The 15,918-nt window shown below is 42.9% G+C and overlaps 1 protein-coding gene across 7 annotated transcripts in view; it reads right to left on the bottom strand.

The window, feature by feature from the left end:
* The window catches only part of LOC140713623 (F-actin-uncapping protein LRRC16A-like), a 328,263-nt gene that overhangs the window by 20,644 nt on the left and 291,701 nt on the right, over window positions 1-15,918 (bottom strand). For all 7 annotated transcript variants that reach the window (XM_073023966.1, XM_073023968.1, XM_073023970.1 and 4 more), the window contains 2 exons: window positions 11,591-11,697; window positions 4,068-4,491 (listed from right to left, as the gene is read on the bottom strand). In XM_073023966.1, the coding sequence (XP_072880067.1) occupies window positions 4,068-4,491; window positions 11,591-11,697 (531 nt within the window). The remainder of the gene's footprint in view (window positions 1-4,067; window positions 4,492-11,590; window positions 11,698-15,918) is intronic.

Raw genomic sequence — 15,918 nt, 5'->3', positions numbered from 1 at the left:
CTCCGTGCATTGAGTGGTGCAAGGGAAAGTCAAAGAAAGCAGAAAAGAGTGCTGCAGTTACTCAGAAAGTGCAGTGCAGGCAGACATAAAGTTGATTGGGAAGTAGCCTTATTGCAGTATGATAGAAGCTGTCTGTGAGCCTGGTGTATATGCTTTCCAATGGGAAGAGGGGAGGAAGAGAAAATGTCTGGGATGGGTGGACAGCAAATTTTTTCTGTAAGTGTCGCTTCCTCAGAATTTTTTTTTGTTTATGATAGACTGCTTGAAGCTAAACACGAATATAATTTCAAAGTACTTGTATCACATAGGAATTTGGAGAAACAAGAAATTAACTTTTATTGAATATAATGTGCTTAATTGCAAAACGGTGCTGATGCTTTGTAATAGTTCCACAAAGCTAAAAGTATTTTGTTGGTGATTTTCATTTGTACTCAGTGTCTGAGGCTTCTCGTTTAAGTGCCCAACAATAATCAGCTAGCATTGATGGATTCCTGTTTCCCTGATACTGTTTCTCCATGACCACAATGTCCTGGTGAAACCTTTCACCATGCTCATCACTGACAGCACCAAGATTTTCAGGGAAGAAGTCTAAATGGGAATGTAGAAAATGAATCTTCAGTGACATGTTGCACTTCATGGTTTTGTATGCCTGAAGCATGTTGTCAACCAGCTGCATGTAGTTTGATGCTCTGCAGTTGTCAAGAAAAATGTCAACAACATCCTTGAATGCCTTCCGTGCAATTTTCTCTGATTCCTCTGGAAATTCTTCGAATTGCCTGTCATTGATGACCTGTTTGATTTGTGGACCAACATAAATGCCTTCCTTAATCATGGCACCAGTTATTCAGACTTGAGTTATGAATTGAAATAACAAACATAGGCCATTAAAAAATATGGTGTGTGACAGGGAAATCTCATGGTGATTTTCATGATCAGCAGCCCAAAATTCATGGGATACACCCAAAAGTATTCCGGAAGCAATATCTTTGTTGAACAGTGTAATGATTGTAATGCTTTTCCTGGGAAAACACCACTGTAATGGTTCCCACCACAGGTTTTACTTGGCCGTTCTGACCAGAGATCCACATCATAGGCCCCAGATGCTCCAATTCCCTACGGCTTTTCTTATGTTTATCTCCACAAGTAGAAACTTTCTCTCAGTATCCACTGCAACAGAACAACTCATCATTCGTACAGCCCCGATTACATCACCCCTCAGCCTTGCTTCCTCAGGAGAGAATCGTGCTTTCCTGATGCATCTTCAGATTTCTCCATTCACCGTTGTCAATCTTCTCTTACATTAGTTTTTAATCAGCAGCTGATTAAATATTCTAAAACCATTTTAGATTATCATTTGACCTTTAATGCTTAGAGCCAGCCGTTGAAAATGATCGGACAACATTTAGTTTCTAAACTGAAAGCCAGGCCACGGGCCAATTCACAAAAGCAACTCAAACAAAATACTGGAGAAACTCAGCACGACAGGCAGCATCGATGAGGAGGAATAAAAAGCCCATCTTTTGGGCAAGACCCTTCATCAGGACTGGCAAGGAAAAGGGAAGAAGCCAGAATAAGGTGGTGGGGTGGGGAGGGGAAAGAGGACAAGCTGGCAGGTGATAGGTAAAACCAGGTGAGGGGAAGCTGGGTAGGTGGGGAATGAATTGAGAATCTAGATCATGATAGGTGGAAAAGGTGAGGGGCTGAAGGAGGATTCTGATTGGAGTGGCGAGTGCACCATGGGAGGAAGGTAAGGAGGAGGAGAACCAGGGGGAGGTGAGAAGAAGGGATGATGGTGAGCCAGAATGGGGAATGGAGAAAGAGAGAAGGGGAAGGGGAGGGGGAGAAATTACCAGAATTTAGAGAAACCAATGCTCATGTCATCGGGTTGAAGCTACCCAGGTGGAAGATGAAGTGTTGTTCCTCCAACCTGACTGTGGCCTCATCACGGCAGTACAGGAGGCCACGGGCTGACTTGTCAGAATGGGAATGGGACGCAGAATTTAAATGGGTGGCCACTGGGAAAGCTCACCTATTGTGGGTCAATTCTCCTTTCCCAGGAGAGTTTATAAGATGTAAAATTACTACATTCATTGCGCATCTCTAATCAAGAGTCCAATTACCAGCTCATTCACATCACCATTGCTGAATCTCCCTTTATTCAGAATTAGCAAGAAAATTAATCGGCAAAGCCACATGACTAAAGGGCAAGTTAGCAGCTTAGTATTCTGTGATGAGTAACTCATTCAAACATTCCCATCGTCCAGTGGTCAAGTCAGGAGTAAGAGGGAATATTCTCCACTCGCCTGGATGAGTGTAGCTCCAACACTGAAGAATCTGACACTGTCCAGGAGAGAGAATATGCCTCTTGACTACTAGACATTCATTCACTCTGCAATATGTGTAATCTGGCTCGAAGAGCATTATCCATAAAATGCACTGTTGAATTCTGCTTGGAATTCCATGTCCTCTATTAGCCAGAACAAGTTCATTCGCTGCACTGGAATGCTTCCATTTTGGAATTTCATCAGCACATCACAAGCTAAGTGCCCCATCCAGAGCAAGTTCTTGCATTTTTCATTTCTCCCCTCTCGATAGAATACATTTCTGTCTATTATGCAAATCTGAATGAGCTGAGCATCATCTCCTTGCTCACAAAGTTTATGCCTTAACCAAGTATCTGGATCATGGAGACACAAGACGGCAGATGCTGGAATCTAGAACCACACTTGATCCCTGGAGGAACAGTGGTTTGAGCAACAGCCGAGGGAGGAAATAAACTGTCCATGTTTCAGGGTGAAACCCTGCGTCAGGACTGAGAGTGCAGGGGTGTGGTGGCCAGCAGAAAGAGGATAAAGGGATTGGGGAGAAACGATTCTCAAGCGATTGCTGAACTAAGGCGCCAGACATGTTGTACTAAGTAGGGGAGGTGATCAGGGGTGGAATTGAAAGACTGTGGCCCTGAATGTTAGATGGGGGCGGACAGAGAGAGAAAAAGAGAGGAATAATTACGGAGTCCTGATATTTATTCCCTTCCATAGATGCTGCTGGACTTGCTGATTCATTCAGCATTTTGTGTTTCTTGCTCAAGATCACCAGCATCTGCAGAATCTCTTACATAACAGATGGAGCAAGTTGGGTGCAGGGGACGAGGGGAGATGGGAGTCACCTACTTGTGGGTACACAATGAACTACCAGAGCTGGATTCCTACAAGTAAAGGAGATGAGAAAGGAACTGTTAGAGGGAAAGGGAGAAATGAGTAACAGTTAGAACCGGGTTGGTGGTATGGGCATGTGAAATGGGTGGATGGATCTCCCTTACCTACCTGTCCTTCTACCTTCAGGGGTCGATGGACATCCACCTGAAGCTACATTTTTCAGTAGCCTATTGTATACTGTGCACTCCATTGCTTTTTTTGCTCTTCCCAAATGCACCTATTTGCATGGCATCTATCTCTATCCCATCAACCATCTGCAAAATCCCTTCTCATTATGCCCAACTAAATGATATGTATTACAAAAAGCTACTTTACTGAATCCTACAGAATGCCAACGGAAACCATCTGCCATGCACAAAAAGATGATCACCCACTACCCTTTGGGTGTTTTGGAACTAATTTGTTGCTTTCCCTTACATCCCATTGGTTTACATTTCCGATTCACCCTCCACATGGGATCTTGTCAGAACTCTTGCTAAAATTCATGTAAACCTTGAAGGAATAAGTAAGTACTTTTCTCAAATAATTATTACTGAAAAATTCATGGTTCAGTGATCTGCTGATTTAAGTATCACTTTTTTCTCTTTTGTATTTATCAAGTTTTGCCATTAATAGTAACAGTGATTCATTGCTACAATGACCTGAGAGGGCAGAGTAGCATTTTTGTTTTGTGGGTGATCACAGTGCTTATGAGAGAAATTAAATTAGTAATCTATTTTGGTGATCCCTGATAAAAGGTACACAACTTTGATCTCAGAAAGACACAGAGTGGTTTTTAAATTGGACTGGCCTTTACATGGACAAAGTGCACTTCAAAACCAATGACAAGTAATGGAATATACCGTTAATTACCTTTTGCACGGCCGCCCGCTTCTCCTGCTTAGCCTTAAATTCTGCCAAAAGTCCGCTGCCCATCACTTGCACGCCGTACCAACGACTACCTTGTGGGCTGTTTTTGTTGTCCAATTTCTCCTGCTTGCCTGCATCCTCCAACACGCCGTCCACAGAATCGGGGGTTTTGTGTCCCTCAGATTGCTCCACGCTGCCATTTTGTTCCACCTGCTTTGAGTCCTTCCTAGTTAAATCTGTGGCTGGACTTTTCATTCCACCTTTGGGTGACAAGGGCTCCTCTGGAACGACGACGGTCTGGGGCCTTTCCGCCTTGCTGGATCGTGATTTGATTAAATTTAGAAAGCTACTTTTTTTGGAGTCCTTCCTTTTTTTGTCATCTGAATCGCCAGAATCCAGAGAGTCGGAGCTCCGTAGGGAAAGTCTCCTAAAACATATGATTTTTAAAAATATAAATATTCACAGCCATGCTGAATGGAGACAAAAACTCAACCTGGGTGATGAGTAATTTTGTTACACCATGAGCATTCGGACATGGCTCACTTTTGTGCACAAATGCTCATCTTCTAGGAGCTAGGTTGACATATAGAAATATCTCCCACCAGACCTACTGACCTGTGGAGTGCACGTGTGAGCACCTTACGAGGGAAGAAAATTAACCCCTCAAAATATTTAAGAACTCATAAAAGCCCACAGTCCCCTGTTGTATTAACTGCATGTTCTTCAAAATAGAGCATTTAAAATAAATAAATCTATTGTAAAATTAAATAAAGGAATTCCCTAATTTTATAGGCCAAAGCAGCAGACTGCATTTTTTAGAAAACATCTGGTTACAGAGGCATTGAGAATGTACTTATTTAAGAATGCTTGAATCTTAAAATAAGTGAATGAACTGTATTATATTTTGAATTGTTCTGCATTTTCTTACTGATTACAGGTTGACCATCTCTTATAGAACCATAGAACCATAGAACACTACAGCACAGTACAGGCCCTTCAGCCCTCCATGTTGTGCTGACCCATATAATCCTTAAAAAAAGTACTAAACCCACACTACCTCATAACCTTCCATTTTTCTTTCATCCATGTGCCTGTCCAAGAGGCTCTTAAATACCCCTAATGTTTTAGCCTCCTTCACCATCCCTGGCAAGTCATTCCAGGTACTCACAACCCTCTGTGTAAAAAACTTACCCCTGATGTCTCCCCTAAACTTCCCTCCCTTAATTTTGTACATATGCCCTCTGGTGTTTGCTATTGGTGCCCTGGGAAACAGGTACAGACTATCCACCCTATCTATGCCTCTCATAATCTTGTAGACCTCTATCAAGTCCCCTCTCATTCTCCTACGCTCCAAAGAGAAAAGTCCCAGCTCTGTTAACCTTGCTTCATATGACTTGTTCTCCAATCCAGGCAACATCCTGGTAAATCTCCTCTGCACCCTCTCCATAGCTTCCACATCCTTCCTATAATGAGGTGACCAGAACTGAACACAATACTCTAAGTGCGGTCTCACCAGAGATTTGTAGAGTTGCAACATGACCTCTCTACTCTTGAACTCAATCCCCCTGTTAATGAAGCCTACCATCCCACAGGCCTTCTTAACTACCCTATCAACCTGTGCAGCGATCTTGAGGGATGTATGGATTTGAACCCCAAGGTCCTTTTGTTCATCCACACTCTTAAGTAACTGACCATTAATCCTGTACTCAGTCTTCTGGTTTGTCCTTCCAAAATGCATCACCTCACACTTGTCCAGATTGAACTCCATCTGCCATTTTTCTGCCCTACTCTGCAGCCTGTCTATATCCTCTTGTAACCTTCAACCACCTACAGCTCCATCCACAACTCCTCCAATCTTTGTGTCATCTGCAAATTTACTCACCCATCCTTCCGCCTCTACATCCAGGTCATTTATAAAAATCACAAATAGCAGGGGTCCCAGGACAGATCCCTGCGGCACTCCATTAGTCACTGACCTCCAGGCAGAATACTTTCCTTCCACAACTACCCTCTGCTTTCTTCTTTTAAACCAATTTTTTATCCAAACGGCCAAGGTTCCACTTATCCCATGCCTCATGACTTTCTGGATGAGTCTCTCATGAGGGACCTTGTCAAATGCTTTGCTAAAGTCCATGTAGACCACATCCACTGCCCTACCCTCATCAATTTCCTTTGTTACCTCTTCAAAAAACTCAATCAGCCTCGTGAGGCATGATCTTCCCTTCACAAAGCCATGTCGACTATCCATGAGTAGACTGTACTTCTCCAAATGCTCATAGACCCTATCCTTAAGAATCCTTTCCAGTAGTTTGCATACCACTGACGTAAGACTCACTGGTTGATAGTTCCCCGGTTTCTCCCTATTACCTTTTTTAAACAAGGGAACTACATTTGCCATTCTCCAGTCCTCCAGCACTTCCCCTGCAACCAAAGAGGATTCAAAGATCATGGCTAATGCTCCTGTGATCTCTTCTCTCAATTCCCACAACAACCTGGGGTGTATCATATCCGGCCCTGGGGATATCAGATATCTTATATCAGATATTTTATCTGAAATGATTGGGATCAGAAATGTTTTGGATTTTGGAATACTTGCATTTATATAATAAGATGGTTTGGGGATGGGACCCAAGTCTAAACACGAAATTCATTTTCGTTACATATTCTGCTGATACATACACCTTGCAGATGGTTTTATATAATACTTTAATAATTTTGTGTATGAAACAATAATGTGTACATTGAACCATCAGAAAGGTAAGCTTCTTTATGTGGTGTAATAAGTAAGTTATTTAGTTAAGTGCCCTTTAGTTGGATTGTAATACAGGCAATCCCCAGGTTACAAACGAGTTCCGTTCCCGAGTCAGTCTTTAAGTCGGATTTGTACATAAGTCGGAACAAGTACATCCGGTATTATTTAGTGTCAGTTAGTCAAATGTTTGTCTTAATATATGGTATATATTTTACCTTTCTGTGCATATAAGACACTTAAGAAATGTATGTATTCTAATAATTAAACCACTGCATTCCTTAATAATAATTGTAGCTTTCATTGGGGCAGGGCTTTTCACATGCTCCATTATTCTCACTTTATCCTTTAAAATTGTTCCAATCGTTGACCGACTGTAGCCTAACGCTTTTCCAATGACCCATGGCATTTCACCTCTTTCCAAACGCTTTATTATTTCCACTTTATTTTCAATCATGATTGCTTCCCGTCAATGGAACAGAAACAGTGCGGGCGGCGGCTCCCGAGGTCCGCTGGGTCCTAAGGACCACCGCACTGAGACAGGTTGAATGGGACAAGTGGGGGCTGTGCTGGGTTTGGGTATTTGATTCCCCACAATATTCCACTTGGGAATTTAAACTGGAGGTGGCAGTTTTTTTTTTACGAGGTCGAGTTGCGAGCTTGACATCAACCCGGCAGGGATGGTACGGGAGTCACTGGATCAACGTCAACCTGGCATGGGAGCGGGCTGTCACTGGATCGAACTCAGGAACCTCTGTTCTTGAACCTGGTGCTGATCTCACTGCGCCACCAGCGACCGGAACGTGGGGGGGGGGGGGGGGGCAGGGTCAGGGTGAATCTTGCTAACAAAATTTAAGCCAAATATAAAGTTATACACTCAACACAGTGTCAACGGCAATGACTTAAAATGGCAGACGGTGTCGCGATCCAACTTAAAATGGCAGACAGCGTCACAATCTGACTTAAAATGGCGGACGGCGTTCTCCTTCCTCGGTTCATAAGTACGAGTTGTCCGTAAGTCGGATGTTCGTAACTCGGGGACTACCTGTACTATCCAGGAACCAAATGGAGTGGCATGGTAGCACAGTGTAAATTATCCCATGATTAGGCTAGGATTGAAATTGGGGGATTGTTGGGCATGAACCCAGAAGGGCTTATTCTGCACTATATCTCAATACATAAATAAAGAAAGAAAGCGTGTATCATTTGTTAATATGCAGTTTCCAGCTATAAATAAATACTCAAATGGGAGGGGGGGGGTGCGGCTGCTTTCTCCAGAGCCATATTTCCCTATTCTAGATACATACCTCAGTACTCATAGCTACAGTCTGCAAGAACACGTAGTCCAAATTCAACCAGATATAATAAATATGAAGAAAGGGAACAGACGTGCAGGAAGTGGTGGACGGTTTCAGCATGGAGAAAAATTGTGGTCAAAGACCATTCAGTTGGCTTGTAATCCTCAAATTCTACATGCAAACATTCTGAAAAACTGAAAGCTGGATGCACTAACTAAAAATGCCAAAAACCAAAAACGAAAACTCCTGTCAATTAGGTCAAGATACAACATGCCTGATAACAGAACTAGAGCTGTTGCAGGTATCTGCATTTTAGTGCATTGATACTGTGTCAGGTTGCACCGATTCATGTGTGGAGTGGATTTATTTTGTGTGGTGAATACTTGTAAAAGTCAACTCAATATCTATATGATAAAATCTAAGAGATAACACTTCATAATTTTAATTTTGAAGGTGATGTTATTAGATATCATTAGGTTTTGTAAATTAACAAAAAGTAAGATTAACTAAGTTATGAAATATTAAAACCAAATGGAAGCTCAAACACCTGCTTTACTTCCTCAAGCCTTGTTTCAAGTTATTGTGGGTGTTCTGATCATGAACTGAATGACAAGCGAGATTAACAGAAGGAGGGTTAGATCTCACTCAGCCTTCAGTAACTAAAATCATCAAGGGAAAGATGGAAGTTTACAGATATTATTTTCACCCGATGACAAGGAAATCCTTTGAGCAGGTCAGGCAGCAGCTGTGTTGCAATTTGAACACTTAAGAACTAGAAGAATACAGGTTGTTCCATTTTCAAAGCAGAATCTTTCACAAAGGCTGAGGATGAGCAGATGTCTCCTTTTAAAAGGCTTTAAGGCAATGAACTAGGACTGGCAAATTGGCTGACTTCTGTGGGACATCAATCAGGATGGGACCATTTTGCCCTGGTTGTACAATGACTGCTTTGCAATAACTATTACCCAGCCAATTACTTGGTGAAAAATACAGCAGAAGCTGGAAATATCTTGCACATCAGGTATCACCAGCAAGGAAAGAGTCTCCCTGCAAGTGTTCCCACTTGTTTCACCCAGTCCTACTGTGACACTTCTCACAGGTCCAATGAAATATCGTCCATTTTTCTTAAATGTGGTTTCCTCACCACCATACTTGACAAAGTTCTCAATTACATCGGTTCAACTGCCACCCTTCTACTTTCATCATCTCTTCTGATCCAAAACAAGGGCAGGGCTCCTCTTGTTGTCACCATTCAGTCTTCACACTCAACACAATTTCCACTCCTGTGGACATGAGATGCTGCCCTCTCCCTTCAGCATTCAGGAAGGACCAATCCCTCTGCTACCGTTTGTTCATTTTACTATCTCTGTTATCTGCCCCCTTCTCACAGCACCCTCCTACCCACTCCCTACAGGGCATGAATTCCCCTTTTGCTTCTTCCCAACCCTTGATCCAGAGACTCAGACACTCTTTCCAAGTTAATTGCACTTCTTTCAATCTGATCTGCTGCCTTCAGTGTCCATACTCTAGTCTGCCCTATACCAGTAACACCAACATCAGATTGTGGGTGACTGTATAAAACACCTCCATTGCCCAAGCTTTAATTCTCAATTCTACTGACCTGCTGTTCCACTTTGTACTACCAAAGTCCAACATAGGCCTAAGGAACAGCATCTCATCCTTTGTCTAGGCAGGTTGTGGCCATCAACTTTAACAATGATTGCAACAACTTGTCCTGTAACCACAGTTTATCTCACTTCATAGACCCTGCCTTATTTTGTAAGTATTTCCAGTGCCCTGTGCGTTCATTTCGGATTGAGAGCATTCTGATGCTCCAGTGCACATCTTAGTTCCAGGTCTTGCTTTATACCATGTTTCTCGCCTGTTTTGCTCATCTACTACAGTAAACTAGAGACTTTATCAGACACACACACACACACCCCTACCTGACACTATTGCCACCCCATCTACTTCTCTACAAATTTAAACATTCAATTTCGAGCTGTTCTCAGTGCAGATAAAAGGTCATCCAGCTGAGGTATTCCCCATTTGCCTCTCCACGGATGCTGCCTGGCCCAATGAAAATTTCCAATCTTCTATGTAACACAAACAAAATGCTAGAGGAACTTAACAGGCCAGGCAACATCTATGGAAAAAAGTATAGTCAATGATTCGAGCCGAGACACTTCATCAAGTCCCGATGAAGGGTCTTGGCCTGAAACGTCAACTATACTCTTGTCCATAGATGCTGCCTAGCCTGCTAAGTTCCTCCAGCATTTTGGAAACATAGAAAACCTACAGCACAATACAGGCCCTTCGGCCCACAAGGTTGTGCCGAATGTGTCCCTACCCTAGAAATTACTAGGCTTACCCATAGCTCTCTATTTTTCTAAGCTCCATGTACCTATCCAAAAGTCTCTTAAAAGACCCTATCGTATCCGCCTCCACCACCGTTGCCGGCAGCCCATTCCATGCACTCACCACTCTCTGAGTAAAAAACTTACCCCTGACATCTCCTCTGTACCTACTCCCCAGCACCTTAAACCTGTGTCCTCTTGTGGCAACCATTTCAGCCCTGGGAAAAAGCCTCTGACTATCCACACAATCAATGCCTCTCATCATCTTACACACCTCTATCAGGTCACCTCTCATCCTCCATCGCTCCAAGGAGAAAAAGCCAAGTTCAGTCAACCTATCCTTATAAGACATGCTCCTAGCTTCCTCCATTTGAGAGCAAGACACCTCCACCCCAGTCTCTTTAGCTTGGCACCTGAGAACAGTTCTATTGCATACAAACCTTTGATTTCTGCCCACATAAGCAGTCCTTGCATGACCTTTATCTTCCTCCACCTGACCATCTGCTCTAACACTCTGGTTCCCCTCCCACTGCTAATCTAGTTTAAACCCTCAGGAGCAGCACTAGCTAACCTACCCACAAGGATGTTAGTCCCCCTCCAGTTCAGGTGCAAACCATCCAGTCGGAACAGGTCCCATCTTCCTGGGAACAACGCCTAATTGTCCAGAAACATGAAGCCCTCCCTCCTGCACCATCTCCTTAGCCACGTATTTTGTGTGTGTTGCTTGGATTTCCAGCATCTGCAGATTTTCTCGTTAGTATTCTCTGTTTTTATTTCAGATTCCTAGAATCTACAGTTTTTTCTTTCTTTTTCAACTGATGCCAGCTAAGAATATATTCTCTGGGACTGAATGGTTCAGGGGTGTTTTGTAGAATGTCAGAATAAGAAAAGAAAGAAGGGAGGAAGGGAGGGAGGGAGGAAGGGAGGGAAGGAGGAAGGGGGGAAGGAAGGAGGAAGGGGGGAAGGGAGGAACGAACGAACGAAAAAAAGAAAATAAATATATAAAAATATTATATGCTTAAACCTGAAAATATGGCTACTAATATTTAATCCAAATTTAAGGTTGGTCAATATCTCATAAGTCTCAGTAGTCTAAACACAAATTTACATTCAAACACTTACTTTGATTCCATTCGTGTTATCTTCTTGGTGAAAAATTCATCCACACCCTCATCAACTCTGCTTATGAGGCCATTGTTCTCACTCTCTTGGCATTCTGTTGCAGAAACCTGACCAAAATTATTTCTTACTTTTAATTAAGTAATATAAACACTCCACTGAAACAGCCATAAAAACTTTTTGCCCATTTTGTTAACCCATCGTCTCCTTTTATTACCAGTATTAGTAACAATTTTCAAAGGCTGGGCTGAAAAATTAGTATTTGGCTAAATGGTTATGTGCTCAATAATGATTATGATTCCCTTCAGATAGTTTCACATAAAAACAGGGCCCTCGAGAAATAAAATCACCCCCAGTCGTATCCATTTCTAGATGACTTCCTTCGGGAAGAATGCTAAGCCCATGAGAGGTTGGTTCAGAAATCCATCAACACTAGAAGTTGACTATCAGTTTTGACAAGTTTATAAGTAGGCTTCAGGTACTGTATATTATGGAGATCTAAAGCTACATTGAAAAGAAATCAAGTAGAGTGGCTATAATCTCGAAGAAAATTAGTTTCTTTTCTTAAAAATGAGCACAACTAAAGTGTAGTCATCTGTTGTCAGTACTTGGTATAGTTTTGCTGTTCCTGATATGTACTTTAATCTCAATGAACACATTAATTTGAAAAGGGAAGTGGTGAATGAATGAGAGGTGAGGAATTGGTTAATATCTGAGGTAGACTTTAGCAAGATCACAAACACTAGCCCCGCAGGATGGTACAGGGGTAACTAATCTAGAAGTTTTACTCGTTTCATCATTCTGCATACTCGAGAGTCAGAAATATGACAAAAGTGGAAGGAGAAAATGGTGACCATCCATAGACTTGACACCTAGCTCCACTGAGTGCTCATAGTTAGTGGTGCTGAGATTGGTCTTTAACGTATTAAACATGTTATTGCTCCACCACAAGTTTAAGCTCCTGGCTGAGTTCGGACATCCAAAAGATCGCAAGGCGGAAATACACCCTCGTTGCTAAGAGTGCTAAAACACAGCTTCTTCAGTGACAAGCTTAACATTATTAGCTCCTAAAATAAAGTCAAACCCAACTTCAAAGAAAGAGATGTGATTGCCCAAGGAAATGCACAAATGTGAACTCCGAATACAAAGCTCACAAAGGTGCATCTTTGCACTGGGCAACCCCATGGAACTGGAGATGACTTGTTTCCAGTCGAATCCTGTGGTTCTCAGGTTGATGAGGTCAATATGGGACACACAAGTGGAGCAAGAAGCACTTGGTGGGATGGGTGAGTGGGTATTTTAAAGGGTAATCCACTCTGTCAGCCACTTTTGTTGTGTGCTCCTAACCCACAGACAATCAATACATCCCCACTGTTATTTCTCTACTGCTTTGAGCAGTCACAGGCTGGGGATTCAGTCAGTCTACACATTTTCAAAGGCTTCAGAAACAACTTTTATATGTGTCCACCCATCAATCTCTTGCTGTCACTGAGCTTAGAATAGAGTGCCTAATTCCATGGCAGGTGTTGGACCCAGTGGATCTAGGCACAAAATGACGATAAACTCACGAAAACCGGGGCAAGTGCACCGAACCATAGGTTGAGGGCGTTTTCTTCAACGCAAAATCTGCATGGACTCTTGACTCAATATCACAAAAGGAAAGTTTCAGAAAGGAATGTGCATGCAAGTCTTATGATAGTGATTTTGACTAGGTGTATCACTGGGATCTCCTTGCTGGTTGTGGATTTCGGACCAGGGTGTTGTCATTGGTTTCCTTATGCTTTCGGTGGATTTGGAAGATTTTCTGAAGGTAGTATTGGCTCCAGTGCTTCTCGGTGGCTGTGACAAGTTGCCCAAATTTCAGCAGTTAGGTTTGAGATCTTGGCCTTCAAACGGCATCTTTCTCAGATGTGTCAGAATTCACACGCTGGTCCACTGAGGCAACAGTAAATTTCATCAATGTAGAGCTCCATGGGAAGTCCATCACAGTTTTTAGGGCACAGTCACGGACCATCATAGTTGGGGTTGATTGGGTTGGACTGAGTGATCATATTGGTATAGGAGCAACAAGCAAAAAACTGGAGGAACTCAAGCAACTCTCTCTATAGATGCCGCCAGACCCAGATTTCCTCCAGCTTTTTGTGTGTTGCTCCAGATTTGCAGTCTCTGGTCTCTTGTGCTTCTATATTGTTACATAAACCTTGTTTGATGGATGTTAAGTGTAAGCCCCTTCCTCCCAAGCAAACATCTTGGAGTCTGGCCTCCATAAGCATGCATCTGCCAGCTTCCTCTGCACGCCGCAGCTTGTCTGCCAGGTTAGGGGGACCTATGCTCAGGTCTGTGTGCATTCTACCAAAGCAGAGATTCCAATAATTGTCATTTAGCACAAGAGCCAAGATGTTAGCTGCTTAGTTTGGCTACTTGGAGTTCTGTGTGACACAGCATTACTGGGTGTTCATGATCAATATCCAATCAGCAGATGACAAAATACAATCCCTTCCTGTTAAGGACACGCAACCTCTGTGATTTCTGTTGCAGTTAAAAGGCAAGATAGTCATGACTTATCATTCTAATGTTAACAGTAAATACTTTTAAAATTAGAATCAAAGGCTTTTCAGGTGTGAGGACGATCAGAAACTGAAGAGAAAACAATCCCTGTTGGGTCACACTCCAGTGATTGCTCGACTCCACATCTCAACTTCATCTTCACCAAGGCTGATCTAACGCCCCGATGCAGGACGTTGACTTGAAATATCGATAATTCCTTTCCTCCCACGGATGCTGTTCCATTCACCGAGCTGCTCCAGCAGATAGTTTGTGGGTCCTGATTCTAGCATCTGCTGAATCTTGTTTGAAACTGCCTGGTTCTTCTGGCTGTTCCCAGTACACAGAAAGGTAGGAAAGAATGGCTCTTCATCCAAGGGATCAGCACAATTTTGGTGATCTTGCACACACTTGACCTTCTTCTTGCAGCAACACACTGCCGTCACTAAGCAACCTTTTGCTTTGTGACGACATTTCTTGATAGACTCCCTCCTTGATTAATAAAATTGCCTCAGAAAGGCTTTTATCCACACAGAACACACAACCAGACTCTACTGGTTCTCCAGGCTTCTGATTTTTATCAAAGATAATCAGACTGCTGGCACAACTCTGTTTTTTTTTGTAATGCATTAAATTTGCTTTGTAATGGTTGCCTGACTTTTACAGTCATTTAGTTGTCAATGCCTGGATTTAGCATGTAATCAAAAACCTGACTGCACATCCTTGTCTTGCTGGTGTTCAGATTAGGCAATGTTTTATATGTTGAGTGCAGAACCTACTCTCTCCTTGGCATTACGGAGGCTGCACAGAAAAGAGCCATCAGGACCGTCACTGAGGCTATGGATCAAGAGGTGTGACCCGTGCAGCAATGGTGCTGGGACACAAGCCAAGGCCTGATCAGTTGTGGGTGGGTCACTTGGATGAGGGTGTCTGATGTTGAAAGACCTGAAACACCCGATGACCCCCAGCTGCATCACTGATGATGTGTCCCGGTGCATTCGAAGATGTATCCCAGCATCAGTATCCTTTAGTATGATCTTTATAGACATTGGAATTAACAGCACAGGTGGTTTGTCATGAACGTGAAGAGTGTTTTGGTGTGGGTGGTGGATTAAGGACGAGTTGCAGGATTCAAACTCTTGAAAGCTGCAGAAAGCACATCAATCCATCAAAGCAAAATTTGAAAGGGCAATCTGACTCCATTTCAAATACGAAAATAGTACTGGCATATCTAACTGAAATTCAACTTTAAAAAATGAGCGTGCAAGCTAATCTTACGATAATGATTTTGACCTCTTGAATCTCGTCTAGCACTGGCAATGTTGGGCACTAATCATCTGCCAGAGCAAGAGAAAAATCCGGTGGAGGAACTCAGTGGGTCAAGGAACATCCGTGAGGGCAAGGAACTGTCAAAACTCTACATCAGGACTAAGATGCCAGTAGGAATTCCTCCAGCAGATTCTTTGTTGCTTCCAGTTCCAGCATTTGCAGTCAGTTATGTCAGCATTCGGGGTTAATATCACCGGCACATGCTGTGAAATTTGTTGTTTTGCAGCTGCCCATTCAGAAATCTGATGGCGGAGGGGAAGAATCTGTTTCTGAAATGTTGAGTGTGTGTCGTCAGGCTCCAGTACCTCTTCCTTGATGGTAACAATGAGAAGAGGTCATGTCCTGGGTGATGGGGGACTTTAATACAGGATGCCACCTTCCTGCAGCATCACCTTTTGAAGGTGTCCTCGATGCTGGGGTGCCTAGTACCCATGACGGAGCTGGCTGTGTTTACAAAT

Source organism: Hemitrygon akajei, chromosome 20, assembly GCF_048418815.1.
Source record: "Hemitrygon akajei chromosome 20, sHemAka1.3, whole genome shotgun sequence".
Taxonomy (NCBI): domain Eukaryota; kingdom Metazoa; phylum Chordata; class Chondrichthyes; order Myliobatiformes; family Dasyatidae; genus Hemitrygon; species Hemitrygon akajei.
Note: the sequence above shows the minus strand (reverse complement) of the source record. Positions and strands in the feature narration are given on the sequence as shown.